At 38.8% G+C, this 18,241-nt stretch overlaps 1 protein-coding gene across 1 annotated transcript in view; it reads right to left on the bottom strand.

The window, feature by feature from the left end:
* VCPIP1 (valosin containing protein interacting protein 1) overlaps positions 1–15,742 on the bottom strand; it is a 28,018-nt gene extending 12,276 nt beyond the window's left edge. The window contains exons 1-2 of the mRNA XM_070631553.1: positions 12,576–15,742; positions 2,483–2,569 (exon numbers count right to left, since the gene is read on the bottom strand). Of these exons, the coding sequence (XP_070487654.1) occupies positions 2,483–2,569; positions 12,576–15,288 (2,800 nt within the window). The 5' untranslated portion in view covers positions 15,289–15,742. The remainder of the gene's footprint in view (positions 1–2,482; positions 2,570–12,575) is intronic.
* Positions 15,743–18,241: the final 2,499 nt, after the last annotated feature.

Raw genomic sequence — 18,241 nt, 5'->3', positions numbered from 1 at the left:
AAGATACTGTTAACAGAATGAAAAGACAAGTTACAAACTGGGAGAAAATATTTGCAAAACACATTTGATAAATGATGTGTGCCAGAACATATAAAGAACTCTAAAAACTCAATTATAAAAAAATTCAAACCAATTTAAAAATGGGCAAATAAAGAAATAGCAAACAAGCACATGAAAATGCTCAACATCATTAGTTATCAGGGAAATGCAAATTAAAAGCACTACAAGAGAGTACTGTAAACCTATTAGAATGGTTTTAAAAACAAAAACTGCTACTACCATGTGCTGACAAGGATACAGAGCAATAGGAACTGTAAAACAGTGCTAACAGGAATATAAAATGGTCCAGCCACTTTGGAAAATGGTTTGGAAGTTTGTTATAAAGATATGCATATACTTACCATATGACTCAGTAATCCCACTCCTAGCTGCTTACCAAAGAGAACTGAAAACATACATCCCCACAAAGACCTGTACACAAATGTTTATAGTGGCTTTATTCATAGTAGCTGAAAAGTGAAAACAACTCAAATGTCCTTCAACTGGTTATGGATTTTTAAAAACGTGATACATCCATACAATGGAATACTACTCAGTAATAAAAAGGAATGAACTACTAATACATGCAACCAGACAGATGAATCTCAAAAGTACTAGGCTAAAACAGAAATTGCCAAATTTTTTCTGTAAAGGGGAAACATGGTAAATATTTTAGGTTTTGCAGACCACATAGTGTCTGTCACAACTAATCAACTCTGCCATGGTAGTGCCAAAGCAGCCACATACAATACGTAAACATGAGTGTGGCTGTATTCCGATAAAACTTTATATGTAACAGGCAGCAGGCCTGATATGGTCCACAGGCAGTAGTTTGCCAACCCCTGTGCTAAACCAAAGAAGCCAGATACAAAAGGTTACACTATATGATTCCATTTATATGGTGATATGGAAAAGGTTGCCAGGGCCTGGGGGTAGGGGTAAGGGATTAATTAGAAAGCTGCACAAGGCAACTTTTTGGAATGATGGAAATATCTTATATCTTGATTGTGGTGATTGTTACATGACTTTATATGCTTGTCAAAATTCACCTACCTGTATACCTAAAAAGGATTAATTTTACTGTATGGAAGGAAGCCAGCCAGTCAGCCATCCTTTGGTCCCCAATTCAAATGAACCAAGAGAAAAAAACGTTTCTTAAGACAATCAAAAATCAAGGAAATTTAAACACTGACTGGATATTTGGTGATATTTTAAAAATTACTGCTCATATTTTTTAGATGTGATAATGGTATTGTGGTTATTTTTTAGATTTTATTTTTTTTTCCTTTTTCTCCCCAGAGCCCCCCAGTTCATAGTTGTATATTTTTCGTTGTGGGTCCTTCTAGTTGTGGCATGTGGGACACTGCCTCAGCGTGGTTTGATGAGCAGTGCCATGTCCGCACCCAGGATTCGAACCAACGAAACACTGGGCCGCCTGCAGCGGAGCGCGCGAACCTAACCACTCTGCCACGGGGCCAGCCCCTGTGGTTATTTTTTAAAAAGAAAAAAAAGAATTCTCACTTTTAGAGATACATACTGAAGTTCTTAGAGATGAAATTATATTATGTCTGCAATTTGTTTTAAAATAGTCCAGTTGAGAAGTGAGGTAGAAACATACTGATAATTGTTGAAGTGGGTGGTGGGTAAAAGGGGTTCATTATATTATTCTTGCTACTTTTACATATGTTTGAATATTTCTACAACAGCCAAGTTGGGATTTTTCTTTTTTAAGAAGGAAAAAAAAGTATGTGAGGAAGTGATAAAAATCATAAAATAGAGATTATGTACTTGATGTCTACAGAGGTAGATGAAGAAGTAAAATAAGCCAGACTGATAAAGTCTGGGGCTAAAAGCATTCACATCAATTCTTTGAAAAAACTCCAAACACACACTCCAGCAACCTCTCTCTTAAGATCTTAAAACTCTGAAGATACAGTTATATACTTCCACATATCTTTACAAACAATGAACACACAATGTGAAAAGAAGATAAATGTAAAAGAGCTGTTTCCTAAAACCCAGAAAGCACTGAGGTATACAATAATCATAGCCAAAACACAACAACAACAACAACAACAAAAATACCATCTCTTCTGGTTCTGGGACAGTCACTAGCATTATAACGAAGTGCTTCTAACTTCACAATTTGTCTGTAGTTGTTAAAAATCATATACATAATTTAAGTGAGAAAACAGGAGCAAGAAAGTGACAGAAGATTTTTATTAATATTATAGCAGAAAACATCGCTGACCATATCAGGATAATCATCCATTTTAACTAGGCCAACTGCCAAAGAAGACCATATACCTAACATTAACATTGGAAACAGTTTCAGAAGAATACTATCTGAACTTTCTTAATCTTATAATTGAACTGAGATATGTTATCTAATAGCTTGAGTGGAGATATTTTATCTAAGAATAAAATCAGAAATTAACTATACCCATGGTTTTCTTCATAATATTGTAGAATACGCCACCCTGCTGGAACATGTGAGGAAGCCCCTTTGCATAAGACCATACATCTTCTCCTGTAAGAGAAAAACAGATACAGTGTTAGCAACAAACAAATGAGTTCAACCCAGGGTTGCTTCAATATGGATTGGCCTCGAACAGAAACTGCAAGGCAGACCTCCTAAATGAGTGATGCAGTTTGGTATAACATATAGGGAGATGACATGGAGTGACGGGACTATTTGACACTAGAAAATGCACAGCCCATCAAAGATGGCAGCCACTGCCAAGTGCTCTGATGGAAGAGTGTTGGCCTGATGTTTCAAGACCATACGGCTTTTCAAGAGAAGCTAGAAATCAGGGTTTTTAATGTGAGTTCTCTCAATTTTTAAATGTAAGAACTAATTTAAAAATGTCTTTTAAAAACTGCATGCGTCAATACCGGGCATATTAAACAAAACATATCTGAAGACTCAATCCAGTTCAAAGGAAAGTAGTTTGCAGCCTTGGACTAGAACAACAGAAAGGGTTACAGAAAGATATTTTTAAAAAGTAGAATATAAAATTGTATATTCTATATTTATGTTAAAACCAAACAAAAATAGATGGAAGGGGCTAGGGAGAAAAGTAAATAGGTAGACTGAAGATAAGTAATTAGTGTTGTATTTTGTTCTTAAAAGTTGACTTTTTTAAGTAGAAATTTAGGGGGGAATGACTTGTTGAAGAGATTTATAATAACCTTTAGCAGTCCACAAAATATCCAGAAGCAAACCACCATTTCACAAAAATATTTTTTCAAAAGCAGCCTCTGACAGTGCCTATTTCAATAAGAAGTTTCAAAGAAAAAGTTAAGGGTGATAACCACTGTCCAAGAAGTTGACAAGGAATGAAAGGAACATTAAAGTTATTTTTGGTTTGTCAAATACGGTTGTTTTTGTTTCTTTATATTTTTATTATTTTCCAATCTGATAATGTATATGTACTACTTCTATAATCAAGACTTTTTTTTAGTCAATTTTAACAAAGAAATTTCCTACTAGAAGTTTACATTGTTGGATCTGAGCTTTGAATGGAGGTTACTGATGATGTGAATTAATCACAATGTCCCTACAATCTCTCAGAGCTCTAACCTCTCCCTACATCCATCAACAGGAATACGAATTTGCATGGCATTGGCTAAAGTCACTCAGCATATCAGTTTAAAGTTTACAAGTTGTAAAAGCTTTGGCGCTTGGAGTTTCAGTTAACTGGAACATTTACTTACACAAAACACTTCATTTGCTAATGATACAGTACAACTAAAATATGGCTATATTTAAGGGTAGGCTCACAGAAGTTTAATTTTAAATTTTGAATACAAATAAGAGCCCCCAAATACATAATGCTAATAACTTCTGGTAGAAGTTCTGATTGCTGAACCTATTAACCTTCATTTGGATAAATTATTTCTTTGGTGATAACCTTTCATTTAGTTATTATCAATGTTATCTTTTCCCCCCCAATATACTGATTTTCTTATTTTTAAAGATCGGCACCTGAGCTAACAACTGTTGCCAATCTTCTTCTTTTTTTCTCTCCCCAAAGCCCCCCAGTACACAGCTGTAGATTCTAGTTGTGAGTGCCACTGGTTGTGCTATGTGGGACACCGCTTCAGCATGGCCTGATGAGCGGTGCCATGTCCGCGTCCAGAATCCCAACCAGCGAAACCCCGGGATGCGAAGCGGAGCGCGTGAACTTAACTACTGGCCACGGGGCCGGCCCCTATCAATGTTATCTTAAATGTACTTAGTATTTTATAAAATACTCTAGGATATCATTTATTTGGAAAGGATATCAAAAAATTATATGGTAGCACAATTTTTTTGGTAAAAATCTGAACAGGTGCCAAAATAGTGAACTCCTTACAACTGACCACCTAACTACTAGTAGGAAAAATGGCATTCCTTAGTACTTTACATACCTAACTATTCCTTATTTAAGCACGCAGAAATCCAAGTAAGAACTCTATTGGAGTGTTTATCAACCTTGTTTTCATTACCTTCCCCCAAGGATCCTTTTCAGACATTTTCCTAATCCGCCTCCACCATGATGTTTGAATACTACAGATACACTATCTGTACATGTACTACACGTATATCTGAGCTTTATTCATTAAATAGAGCAAGATTTTTTTCATCTTCTCCCTCTTCCCAAGAACCAATTTTCATCCCCTAGAGAGGATATGGCCCCAATGAGTATGCATGCTCTATACATGCTTTAAGGGAAGGATAACTATCATCTAAACCTCTGTTATCTACCCAGCTCTGAGCAGGCACTTCACACAGTTTCATTTTCATAGTTCTCATCACAACTAAGCCCTCTTTTACAGACAAGGAAACAAGCTCAAGGAGCTTAAATAATTCTTCTAAGAGCAAACAGACAGAAGGAGCAGAGCCAGGATTTGAATCCTGTGTATAGCTTATAACCTTTCCACTGATATTAAACCTCTACGAGAGACCAAACTGGGTTACAACAAACTTGACAAAACTATCCATAGTCTTTTCCATGGCATCAATAGCTGGTTGGGAGCAAAAAAAGGCAAATTATTTCCTTTGGTATACAAATAATTCCACTGAAGTCATGTTTGTTGGTAATAGAACCAAGGAAGGATTAGAGATTAGGAAGCTGGGATTGTGACACTTTGCACAAGGCCCCTGTCAGTCTCATATGGCTCTCCACCACAGTTTTCTCCATCCCTTCTACAACTGCCCTGGTTCAGGTCCATCTCCTGCCTCTGCCTCATAACTAGTTTTGAGAATAGAATTACTGCTGCTGCCTCATAACTAGTTTTCCTTCTGATCTTATTTTCCCCAACTCCCTTCGCCATACAGCCCTCAGAGTTAAACCTTTAATGGTTCACCAAAACCATATGGTAAAATCCAAGCTCCTTTTTTACAGCATACAAGGAATTTTAAGAACTCTCGCCCTCTCTCCTATCTCACATTTCTCATCATACCCTAACTTGATTTTTACAAAGTAGCACCACGAAACTGCTCCAGTTCCCCAAAGGCCAGTAACTGCTGTCTATTCGTTAAAACTCAACTTAGGTGTCACTTCCTCTAGGATTCTTCACAGTGGTTGTTAAGTAGGTACCTTCTACGCAAATGAATACCACAGCCCTTATCACACTGCAGGTTAATTTAGCTTACTTTTCTGTTTTCCCTTCTAGACTAGAAGCTTTTCAGATTCAGGAAAAGGTCAGTGGCCTATCTGACTTTCTATTCCCAGGGCCTGACACAGTGCTGAAAAGACAGTAGCACTCTTAGCATTCACTGAATGAATTTATATGAATGAATAGTATAAATGAGGCTTTTCCTTTTAACAACACCTGAAAGAAGCCCAGAAAAACTTAATTGAAGCAGCACAGTGATAACTGTTCTTCAATGTTATATGGATAAAATACAACTAATGGTACCATCTGTACCTCTTCATTATTCTAATAAAAGAAAGTCATAGAAAAAATAATGGGAATGACATTTAGGTATAAACTTCTAGTTATAAAATAAGTAAGTTGGGGGCCACCCCGTGGCCAAGTGGCTAAGTTCGTGCGCTCTGCTTTGTCGGTCCAGGGTTTCGCTGGTTCAGATCCTGGGCGCAGACATGGCATTGCTCGTCAGGCCACCTTGAGGCGGCATCCCAGATGCTCCAACTGGAGGGACTCACAACTAAGATATACAACTATGCATGGGGGGGATTAGGAGAGAAAAAGCAGGAAAAAGAAAGGAAGATTGGCAACAGTTGTTAGCTCAGGTGACAAACTTAAAAAAATAAAATAAAAGTAAGTCATGGGGATGTAATGTACAGCATGGTGACTAGAGTTAATAATACTGTATTGCATATTTGAAAGTTGCTAAGAGAGTAGATCTTAAAAGGGTGGAGGGGGGGATGGGCTGGTGGCATAGTGGTTTAGTTCATGTGCTCTGCTTTGGTGGCCCAGGGTTAGCAAGTTCAGATCTCGGGCGCGGACCTACGCACCATTCTTCAAGCCATGCTGTGGTGGCGTCCCACATACAAAATAGATGAAGATGGGCACAGATGTTAGCTCAGGGTCAATCTTCCCCAGGAGGAAAGAAGTGGGGGGGAGAATTATTTTTCTACCATTTCATTAGAAAACAAACTTCTAGAAAATAGGAACAGTTTGATAAAACACTTAGCAAATAGTATATTAATTCACATTTTCCTGTTAGTCATCAATTAATTTTACTATATAATTCAACTGTTTCTTTATACTACAACAGTAAAACACTTATATTCAATATATTGTGTGTGTGTGTAAATGTAGAAGAAAGTCTGCACCACCATCATAGATAACCTCTATTCACACCTTGTCTTCCTCAAATCCTTCCTCCTAACAGTCTTCAATTCTCCTACCCAAACAGTAGCTATATATGGCAGTGGTATTATGGATGGTTCTTCTTTTGGTTTATCTGATTTTTTTTTCCTTTTTAATAAGAAGTAATTTTTTAAAAGTACGTTAAAATGAAACATTTTTTAAAACATTATATTTTTCTAACTTTCTCTACTAATAATAAAATCATAGGGTTAAAAGTGAGTTTAAAAGCTCATCATTCCAACTCTCAGACTTTAGATATTTAAAAAGACAATTTCAAGTTTCTGCTTTGCAATTTATGAAACAAGAGAGTAAATTTAAAAATCTAAGATCTGTATGAAATATATTTTTAAAGACCCCCTCAAAAAATATCTAAAATTAACTCAGAACTCAAGTATCCATGACCATAAAAGAAACTGACCAAAATGTAAATTTAAATAGGAACATGGACTGTTTCTACTAGAAGGAATCCTAAAGGCATTCATTAGCTGAAAGAATTGCTGCCATCTCTCCACCCTTCCTGCAGATCCTCCCATCTAAAAACGTATCTACCTTATCAAGAGTCAAACCCATTTCTAAGAAAGGCATGCCTGTTTCTCTCCTTATAATCAGTCCCGTAAGTGTATTCACCCCATACAGCTTTTAGTGTCATCAGCATTAAAAGATACATTTATCATACACCCACACAAACCTAACTGTGTGCAAATGTGTACACAAACGCACACACAGAGCCTGATTCTCTCAGGGAGTGCAAATGTTAAAGAGAACTATCATATTTTACTTTATACTGGAATTCTTTGAATTTTTAAAAATATTATCTTGTAATTGGAAAAACATGAAGGAAAATAAAAGGTATCAAAGTAGCTGAGTGCAGAGAGGAATAGAATCAATATTTAACTTAACCTTCAAAGTATGATAGTATAAAATCACCATTTACAACATACACATTAATCTTAAGATATATCTATATGTATTGTTTTTTATTCAACTTTATGACTGCTCCCCATTAGCAGTATGCTGTATACAAATCAATTAGAAGGCCTATCAGATGGCATTAAAGAATAATCATATACATTAAGTATTATCTAGATTTGAGACTGTCTTTCACACCTTTTCTTTTTAGGAAATTAGCCCTGAGCTAACATCTGCCGCCAATCCTCCTCTTTCTGAGGAAGATTAGCCCTGAGCTAACTACTGCCAATCTTCCTCTTTTTGCTGAGGAAGACTGGCCCTGAGCTAACATCCATGCCCATCTTCCTCTATTTTATATGTGGGACACCTACCACAGCATGGCTTTTTGCCAAGTGGTGCCATATCCACACCCAGGATCCAAACCGGCGAACCCTGAGCTGCTGAGAAGCGGAACGTGCACACTTAACCACTGCACCACTGGGCCGGCCTCCCTCTACTTCTTTATATGTGGGATGCCGCCTCAGCATGGCTTGACACGCAGTGCCATGTCCACACCCGGGATCTGAACCAGCAAACTCCAGGCTCCTGAAGTGGAACGTGCGAACTTAACTGCTATGCCACTGGGCCAGCCCCTAACTCAACATTTGAAGAAAAAAATCAAGATGCAATAATGATATTCAGACCCAAGGTCATCTAACAAATAAGTGTTTGAATCTCAAGTGCGATTCTGGAAAATTCTAAGGCAGTTACAACATCAAGAGGTACTACAAAATTACAAAATAGTGTGCACTTTAAAAATGTATATTAAAAACTCATCCAGTTCTTTCAGGAAGATAAAAACTATATAAAAATCAAACAAGCTTCTCAACTCCTGAAAGGCTGCTAACCTTTTGTAGTGAAGTGGAGTAAATATAACAAGTAGCCTAATTCTATTAAAGCAACTCCAAACTGTCAAATTTCACTTTTCACAAATCTGTCTTTATCTCTTGAAAAAAATGAATTCGAAACTTAGTGGAATACAACACTAAGAAAAAAGAAATAAGCTTAGTATTTATGGTGGATATCTACCACAAAGAAAATCCACAAAAAACTGGTCTACCAGAAAAGTTAGTAACATATTTTGCAATGCCAGAGTTAGTCACTCACATAGTACATAAATAATGAAAATTACAGTCTGCAAAAATTGTTCAATAACCTCCAAGTGGTCTGGATAAAGCAGATTAAAACCTATGAACTACTACAGGTAGAACATTGTTATTTCATTTTAAACGACTGTCATAAGATTGAAAGTGACTAGTTCCATGAATGGTTCATAATGAGCAAAAGACTGATGCACTAACTTACTGTCTTGTTGATATAAATTCTATTTAATAAATACTCTACTTAAAAACAAAAGAAGAGAAAAACACATGTCCCTGGCTATCAAGCAGTCACCCTATTTAATGAAGATATACAATTCCATATATATGGCTTTTACAATTTTTTGTAAAATTTTTTGTGTACCTGGGATCCAAACTGGCGAACCCTGGGCCGCCGAAACAGAACGTACTCAGTTAACCGCTGTGCCAACAGGCCGGTCCTGGCTTTTACAATTTTTATGTATACAGAAAAGAAAGCTGGAGATCTGTTGATGAAAGCTATAAAAGTAGGGGATGCCCTCACCTGAAATCCTGCAGGTAAGTTTAGGGAAGGCAAGGACTGAGTCTCATTCATCTTTGTATCTCCAGCACAGTCTCTAACTCATAGCAGACATTCAATTTGCGAAAATAATCTGCATTCATTCATTCAACAAGCATTTATTTGGCACCTTGTAAGTGTCAGGCCCTGTACTAGGTGATAGGGTATTGCATGGGTGAATAAAACAGGCTACCATCTCTGCCTTTGTGGAGTTTATAATATAGTGGGGGAGGCAAATGAATAAGTAAACCAACAAATAAGATAATGAAAATTTGTAATGGGTATATGAGGGAAATGAACAGGGTACAAGGATAGAGGGGACCTACTTAGAATGGTTAACAAGTCTCTCAAACCCTTAGATAAGGTGATCAGAAGAAAGCCTCTGTAAGAAGGTGGTATTTAAGCCTAAACCTAAATGAGAAGGAGCCAGCTACTCGAACAACATAAAGTTTAATTAGTTATTTTCTAAACAAACATAGCAGAAGCTTAGCTCACATTTGGTAATTCACAAGGTAATTTCTGCACTTTAAAATTTGCAATTTTCTAAATAAATCCTGTCACTTTTCATTTTCCAGCCCTCCCCAGTCTAAACATCAGTAGTTCCCCAGCACTTCTTACATAAGGTTGTGTGCATATAACCATCCCCAAATTGATATTTTTATAAATACATCACTTTTCATTAAGAAAATCTTCTACATAATTCAGACACAGTTATAAAAGAATTTGAGACAGAATACTAATATTTATAGAGGGACAAGTACAGGCCAAGCACTGTCTTACTACTTTAAAACAGAAAGTCTCTCAAGTGCTACCACTATAAAATTAGCAAAACCCTCTCTTTAGGTTCAAAGTTTGTGTTGGGAGTAGAAGATTTAAAGAAATGTGTGGGTTTGTAGCAGCAACAATATAAATGTTGGAGATGAAGAGGGAAGGGATCATAAAAGGAAGACATTATCTTGGTGAACTCATTGCAGTCCACAGTCAAGTACTCAGATATTCAGGTCCAGAAACCTCAAACCAAACTCAAAAAGTGACTAGTTATAAACCAGAATTATACTTTACTAATTTTCATTAGGAAATATATTATCATGCTGACCAGACTTTTAGACTACTGATCATAATCTTACCCACACCAATTTATTAATCTACAATGGAGAACACAGCCTTCCAAATGAACATAATCCTCATCTGCACTCTCACTTGTACATCAATACTTATATCAGGAAGTTAAATGAGTGATCAGAATACATACGTGATAGATACAGAATCAGTGAAGGGATACAGCTCTTTCAGCCAGGCCACGGCGAGGGCTGATCAAATATTCCTACCCCTCAACAGAAATTACGTTTCTAGTTACCAGAATTTTCATGAACCCCAGATGATGCATCTTTTCCCTTTGTACAGCAGTATATAAATAGTGCCAAATTCTGCTTTTGAACTCTTTTTCAATGTTCAATGCTGACCATCCATTCCATTTCTGCTGACACAGCCTTTCTTTAGATATGTTAGTCACCTATTTAATTCAATAAAAAACATTTCAAAGCGGCTATTACCTGCTGGTCATTATACTAGGTTAACCTAGATATACCAAGGTTAAATGATAGGAGCCACATACTCAAGAATTCATCTTCTATTGAAGACTTTGTCTTTCTTATTTTTGACCTAGGAGATTGCTGGTTTCTTAAAGTGCCTTCTGCGTATGTCTAATTTTATTCATTCTGTGCTGATGTTATTTAATTTTCAGAGTTCTGTGAGTACTTTACTGTTGCCCTGTGTTATCTACTACAAGGGGAACTTTGGATAGAAGAGGCAACTGAAATACTAGGCAGTTAAGCAGCTTGCCTGAAATCACTAAGTTAATGAGTAGTGGAGCCAAGATTCAAATTCTAGGTCTTTCTGACTCCAAAGATCACACAATCTTTCCTCTATTCAATGCAGTCTCTAAGAAACTAAAAACTCTGAGAGAGAGAAATATGTAAAGTGCTTAGTACATTTCTGAATATATCCTCCAATTCAATGACTATGTCTGCCAAAATAAAATCAGCAATATCAAGTTGTAAATTTGTACAGGGCTTTTAGACCTCGTGTTAATGACTAGGCCCCCAAACTTAACAAGCCAGCAATAAATAATCTTCATTTTGGTAGGTCAAGGCCCAATTCACCGATATTTAGTACTCTTAGAAAACAAAATAAAAAGCCAGATCACTTTTCTAGTTGAAAATTCTAATCTCAGCAAAAAGAAGGTCCTTCTAATATGTAATATAACTAAATTTTACTTCTACTTTAAGCCTTAATAAAGCATATTAACAGTGATTTAGAAACAAAGATTAAGCAAATAAAAATGATGTAAAAAAAGTGCACCATTGAATCATATCCCAAATCATCTAAAGTTTTAAATTACATATTTGGTTGATAATATATTTTCCTTTAATTTATGCTGAATTATTAAAAAGAAATGCTTCTTCAACAATCCCATTAACATCTACCTCTGTTTCTTACATTTCTCATGAGTTATAATAGTTCATTACATTCAATGGCAAAGAGTCAGTGAGCAAGGAAATTACTTAAACACAAATTCTAATGTACAGATAAGAAAAATGTGATGAACTCGGAAAGGGAGAACAGGAAATGGAGGAGAGAGACTGAGGTGGAAGTGCAGTGAGAATATAAGCACCAGAAACTGCAATTCATCAAACAGGAAGTCCTGAAATCACATGATATGCAGGAAAATAAAATTTAAAAATAAATGAAAAAGGGCAAAGTGGGCAGGCTCAATACAGCCAAATGGAGGAAAAAAATTAAAAAAGACTCCAAATGGATACGTTATAAGCCTTTTTTAAAAAAACAATTACAAGAATAAGTTATATTTAAATAACCTGGTGACAGTTAAGGGATTACTTTCACTTTCTTACTTATGTTTCCCTAATATTTACTCAATAGAGAATCACACCAACGTCTATCCATTAACTGTCCAAAAACTAAAGAAAATAATTTTCTCCTAAAATATATAATCAAATAGTTTTTACGAAGACCACAGTTTGTTTGTTTTTTTCACAAGGATAACACAGAAACTATCATATTCACAATTAAGTTAAAAAATACCAGCTGAGTTAAATTGATCTTACCCATCAATGTTGCTAAAAGACACAAGGAGTACATTTCTTTGTCAGCTTGCTCCTGAAGTTCCTTAGAAGAGAGTTTCCCAGTAACAGCAATCTCTTCTTGCTTCACAGTGTGGGCTGAGTGTGCTGCAGCAGACGGACCACCTTCTGCTTTACTTTTTAGAATCTCTATTGTAATTCTGTCACCATGCTGTAAAGGAACTGGCTCCTTTTCCATTCCTGGCTGGGGTGGCATTAACTCTTTGGGAGGAAAGCCATATCGAATACACTGCAAATATGGAGGAATGTTGAACTCTCTGGCTATGCTTTCCTGAAGTTCAAAAAAGGTTGTTGAAGACTTAAGAGTAACCATGGACTGTCGTCCATCATTAGTTGTTATTCGGATCTTCTTCTCCTTAGAAGTTGTTGGTGAATAAGGAGACTTGGTAGGGGTAGCAGGTGCAGAGGACGGACCATCACGAATGGTACTGGGAGAAACAGTCCTGGGCTGTCCTTTTTGTTCTTGTTTTAACTTCTCTGTTTTCCGTTTCTGCATTACAGAAGCCTGTTCCATAATATTCTGTTGAATAGTTCTTTCAGTTTTACTCATGTTTAACTCCTCCTTGTGCAAAGTTTTTGTTTTCTGTCCAGTAAGAATAATTTTAGTTGGGAGCTGCGACTCCGACTCTTGTCCCTGTACATCTCCAACTCTTTGGGCATGAGCACCATCTATATTTACAGGAGTATAATCGTCAGGATTCTTTTTGGCAGTCTGATGCAATATAGTGTGGACAACTTTCTGAACTAGGATTTCACTCCCAAATTCACCTGGAAAGTGCTTGGTAACAAGTTTCATTGCAACATCATAAACATTACTATTCAAAGATGAATCACTTTCATATTGGAACCAATATACTGTTTCTCTGACCACTCTTCCACCCCATTCCAAAGTAATAGGAAAAGCTTCTGGTAGATTGTCATATTCTTTACCATCCCAAAAATGTTTGAATCCACAACCACATTTGCCACCAGTGGACCTAGTATTAGTTCTGTCCCCATCCAAATACACAATAGACCCATCTCCTCTGACCCTTCGCACAGATGTGCCATGGCACCAATTACAAGCTGTTAGGTTACTCAATCCATAGTCTGGTACCAGAACATCTTTGACTGAATCATATGAGCAAACCAAGTTGTTCAAGGGAAAGCTATAATTTTTGTCAGGCCTCAGCTGTCCATGAGTACTTTTTGCCAGGTTATACAGTTTCCCTCCTGGAGCCAACCACTCTGGAGGAACATGAAGTTCAGAAAGGGCACCACAGAGCAAACATTTGTGGAGGCGATTATCCATTACTGCTTTTTTAGCAGCTGCTGTGACTTCTTCAGGCTGAACTCCTATCACTCCAGTCCTCCTGTAGAAATACTGATGGACATCAGCAACCAAACTAGGATGGATACCATGTTTGTCCATAAAGACTTCTTCCATAGCAGCAACAAGCCTAAGTAAGTATTTATCCTGCAAACTTCTATCTCCTCCAATAACACAACCACCATCCTCCTCAAGTTTGATGTACTTTTTAATAAGGTCCTGAGGCACACCCCAAGCTTTAGGAAGCAAATTCATGGGGAGTTTGGGCAAAGCAGCCCCTTTTATGCCTACCAAGGGAATATAATGGTTTCTACCAGAGCTACTCCATGCAATACAGATCGGTTTGTTCAAATGACCATCCCTCCCAGTGCACTTCTCTGCAGGGATGAGCCCAGGCAGAAAGGTGGCTGAATAATCACCAGAGCTTCTCATGCCACTGAGAGAATCTAAGAGAATAATAGGGCGATGCAACACATTGGCAAGGCCAAATATGTGGATGTTCCTCAGGCCCAAGGGAACACCCTCGGGTGGTACAAACAGAGGGTCGCACTCATTGATAATGTCCTCCCACTCAGCAGCATCAATGAAGTCATGGAACAGGGCTTGATATCGGGCCAGGTGCTGCTGAAAGTGCTGTTTAAGATTCTCTCTCAAGGCATGCCAGAAGAGCTCCCGGCCTACTAGAGCCCGGGACACAGCATGCACCAGGCAGTGTCCATCCCCGTCCACATGCACTGGAATGAGGCATTCCTGACTTTTATTGGCCCGCTTGATATCCTCAAGAGTGTCATGCAAATATAGGAGACTTCCGGAGCGGTCCTTGCCGTAGCCCACCGTGTTAACATGTTCTGGTTCTATGAGGAAGGCGCGGTCACCCAGCAAAGCGCAATCGAACAGTTCGCCCTGGTTCATATCCCGGAGAAGCTTAGCCCGGCCTGTCTGCTTGTCCATTCCATAGCGAGCTAATATGGGCGACAACAATTTGCAGTGGTAGTTGGAAAGGCCCATCACCTTTACCAGTTCCGTGTTCTTCTTGGGTGCCCCTGTCACCCCGAGCAGCGCGTTCCGCAGCAGGTTGTGTAGCACTACGTCCGGGTCGGTCACCTCCTCTACCCCCAGCAGCTGTTGTTGCTCGTGCCGCTGTCCGCACTCGGTACACTCGATGCTGACAGAACCGGAGGCCGGGAAGAACAGACGCGCCTGGCACTTCGGATCTGGGCAGCTCCCGGAGAGGATCCTCCGATCTCTCCGCTTCGACAGGCCCCCCGGAGCAGCCGCCGCCGCTGCTGCCACGGACGGCGGAGTCTGCGGAGCCTCAGGGGGAGGAGGTGGCGGCGGCAGCGGCGGCGGCGGCGGCGGCTGAGACATAGCGCTCGGCTCTCGTGTCTCGATCCGCGTCCCAAGCGAACCTCAAAGGCTCATAGCCCAGACCCCCACCGGCCGACTCGGTCTAGTCCAGGCCCAGGGCGAATCACTTTCCTTTCCCTACCAGCTCCTCCTCCTCCTAAGCGAAGCCGGAAGCGCCGGACGTTGTTTCTCTTCTTACTTCTCCACTGCCGTAGCCGTTGCCCCGAACGTAACGGCCACCACCCTACCCCGCACTCACACTCACTCACTCTCGCTCGCTCTCTCCCAGACACACAGACATACACGCCCTCACTGAGACTGCGCAGGCGCAGCTTCCGCTCTGCCCTCTGGGAATTAGAGTCTTCTAGCCGCTCTCCTGGCCATCGAGTGCTAAGATCTTGGGTCCATAAAGAACTACAAATATCGTGAGGCCAAGCGGTTCAGCGCCCACGGCAAGGAGGAAGAGGAAGGCAATAGGAACGGGGGCGGAAAGGAACACAGTCACTCACGTTGCCTGCCGGGAGTTGTAGTTTTAACTGGATTTCTTTCGTCGTCTTCCCGACTCTGGGGCCCAAGGGAAGGAGTATGAGAGACCACATTTCCTAGGATGCCTTGCGGCCCGTCCAGTCTAACTTCCCCCTTAGGCGGAGGGAAGACTACGGGGAAGCTTGGTAAAAACAGTTAAATGGAAGGGGTGTCGGAAGCGGAGGGTCTGAAGTTCACGACTCCTAGAAGGGGCGGTGAATGAAAGGCTCTCGGTGAAGAAGGTACAGTAAATAAATGTCCAGCGATGTGGCGGGCTGGGAAGTTGAATGAAATGGTCTAGTCTAGGCTGGAGGTCATAACAGAAAAGAGAGAAAGTAGTGAGTTGAGTCTCAGAGTGTTTCTTTAGGTCTTTTTTTGTGCCACACTTCTCTAGTCTCATTCTTACTGCTTTTCCAATCTACCGAGGCTCCTGAGCCTCTTTTTCTACCTTTTTTTCCCCTCTCTGCTGGGGTTCGCTGAGGCGCCGTTTGTTTCTTCTTTCCTGTAGGATTTTGCAGTTTACAATACAAATAACAATATCTTGGATGTGTATGGAGTTTTATATACATATACAAAGCCTTTTAACTAGGTGTTATATTGTTTGCTCCTTAGGGTTCTCCCCTCAGATAGTAGTAACAGCTATCATGTATTAAGTCCTTGATATATGTCTGTGACAGTATTTTATACACGATATCATTTGCTCTTCATAATAACCTTGTTAGGAAACACGTCCAGAAAGGAAATGACTTGTTCGAATTCACCCAACCGATAAGTGACTGGATAGGCATTCTAGATCTGTACCCATTTTATAGGCAGGGACTTGGGCAGGAAAGGTTAGGCCAGTATTACATAAAATAGTAACTACTGGTTACTATTGCTTTATAGTTTACGTAATACGTTCATATATATCATCTCATCCCCACACCAGTCCTGTAATATCTGTCCCAGGTATTGTTGACTCCATTTACAGCTATGGAAAGAGACTAGAAGGAATTAAGTGATTTGTCCAAGGTCAAATCACCAATGTATCTCAGACCCAAAGAGTGCTTTTTACACTACTTCCTACAAAAGAAAAAAAGAGCTGTTGAGCTCAGACCCTTTGTTAGGCCTCAGGGTCTTAGTGACTCAAGGGGTTGTAAGGATGTTTACCCTTAAAGAGAAAACAGAGCTTTATTACTTGCATGTTAGGAAACTGCCTCTTCATGCAAACACAGTCATATGTTAATTTAAAGCTAGTATTATTTTAATTACTATTGTACAGTCAGCCTCTTTCACTTACTCTGGAAGTTCTTGCTTTCTGAAACCTTGGATAAGTGAACTACCTCAAATTATCTGAAACATTTGGCACAAAATAGATACATCAGTGCAGTCCAGGAGGTCATTTGAATCCTGTGTAGCTGTGGAGGGAACTGTTTACCTTGTTAGGTTTTTTGAGTAAACAGAATTTGATGCTTTGAAATGAACCATCTGTAAGATAGACACTCCTGAAGTGTATTAGTACTGACTTTCATTTACTTATCGTCTACAGTTTTCTTCAAAAAGATTGATATTTTGAAAGGGAAATCCTTCAACTGTTAATGATTTTTTTGCCCAATTCTACCTGGCCTATGCAAAAATAATGTTACCTTCATACAACATAGGTAATGTTACTTATCTTGAAGGGGATAATTTTCAGTAAAGTTTTTCTTAAAGAATTAATTCATGCAGGAAAAGTTGTTTACTTCTATTTTGACAGTAGTTTGGTGGTAACTACATAAATGGTCTTGAAACTGATTTTTAATTGAATGTTTATAAGTTGAGAAATTGGATATACCCTTTAAGTGGAAATTATTTTCTACTGTGACTGAGAAGTTACACCTGCAGTGAATTTTATTTTTCTCATACAGAGCCAAAGAATTGAATTAAGAAAGCCTCGGAGCATGTGAAAGATGACAGCCGTGTGCAACCCTAACTAACACTGTCATGCACTTCTGTCTTAACCTCAGCTAGCCAAGTTTTCCTTATTGATGATACATATGAACAGTGAAATAGATTTTTTAAATTAACTGAATATATCATTCTGCATTGTACCTTGACAAAATAACCACTTCCCGCCCTACTGAAGAAATGAGCAGCTTTTCTCTGGCTTGTCAAGCACAATCCACTTGACTGATCCAGTCTTCGTTTCCCCATATGCAACCTTGATTAGTTAGAAACATTCTTCCCAAAGTAAATTTGATATTTAAACCCATTTGTTACTATGGTTCTCCTAGGTTTAGGATTATACTTTTGAGGGAAAAAATAGAAATACCCTGGTATAAAGCATAGTTATTGGGGGAAGGGAGAGAAGATAAGTTTTCAAGCAATTCTAGGATTAAATTAAATCATTTAACCTGAAAATCACTTATTCAATGAGTCTGCTGATGCAAAGTTCAGAAAGTAAGAAAGCTAACAAATAAAGGGGCAGTGA

The sequence above is a fragment of the Equus przewalskii genome, chromosome 8 (genome assembly GCF_037783145.1).
Source record: "Equus przewalskii isolate Varuska chromosome 8, EquPr2, whole genome shotgun sequence".
Taxonomy (NCBI): domain Eukaryota; kingdom Metazoa; phylum Chordata; class Mammalia; order Perissodactyla; family Equidae; genus Equus; species Equus przewalskii.
Note: the sequence above shows the minus strand (reverse complement) of the source record. Positions and strands in the feature narration are given on the sequence as shown.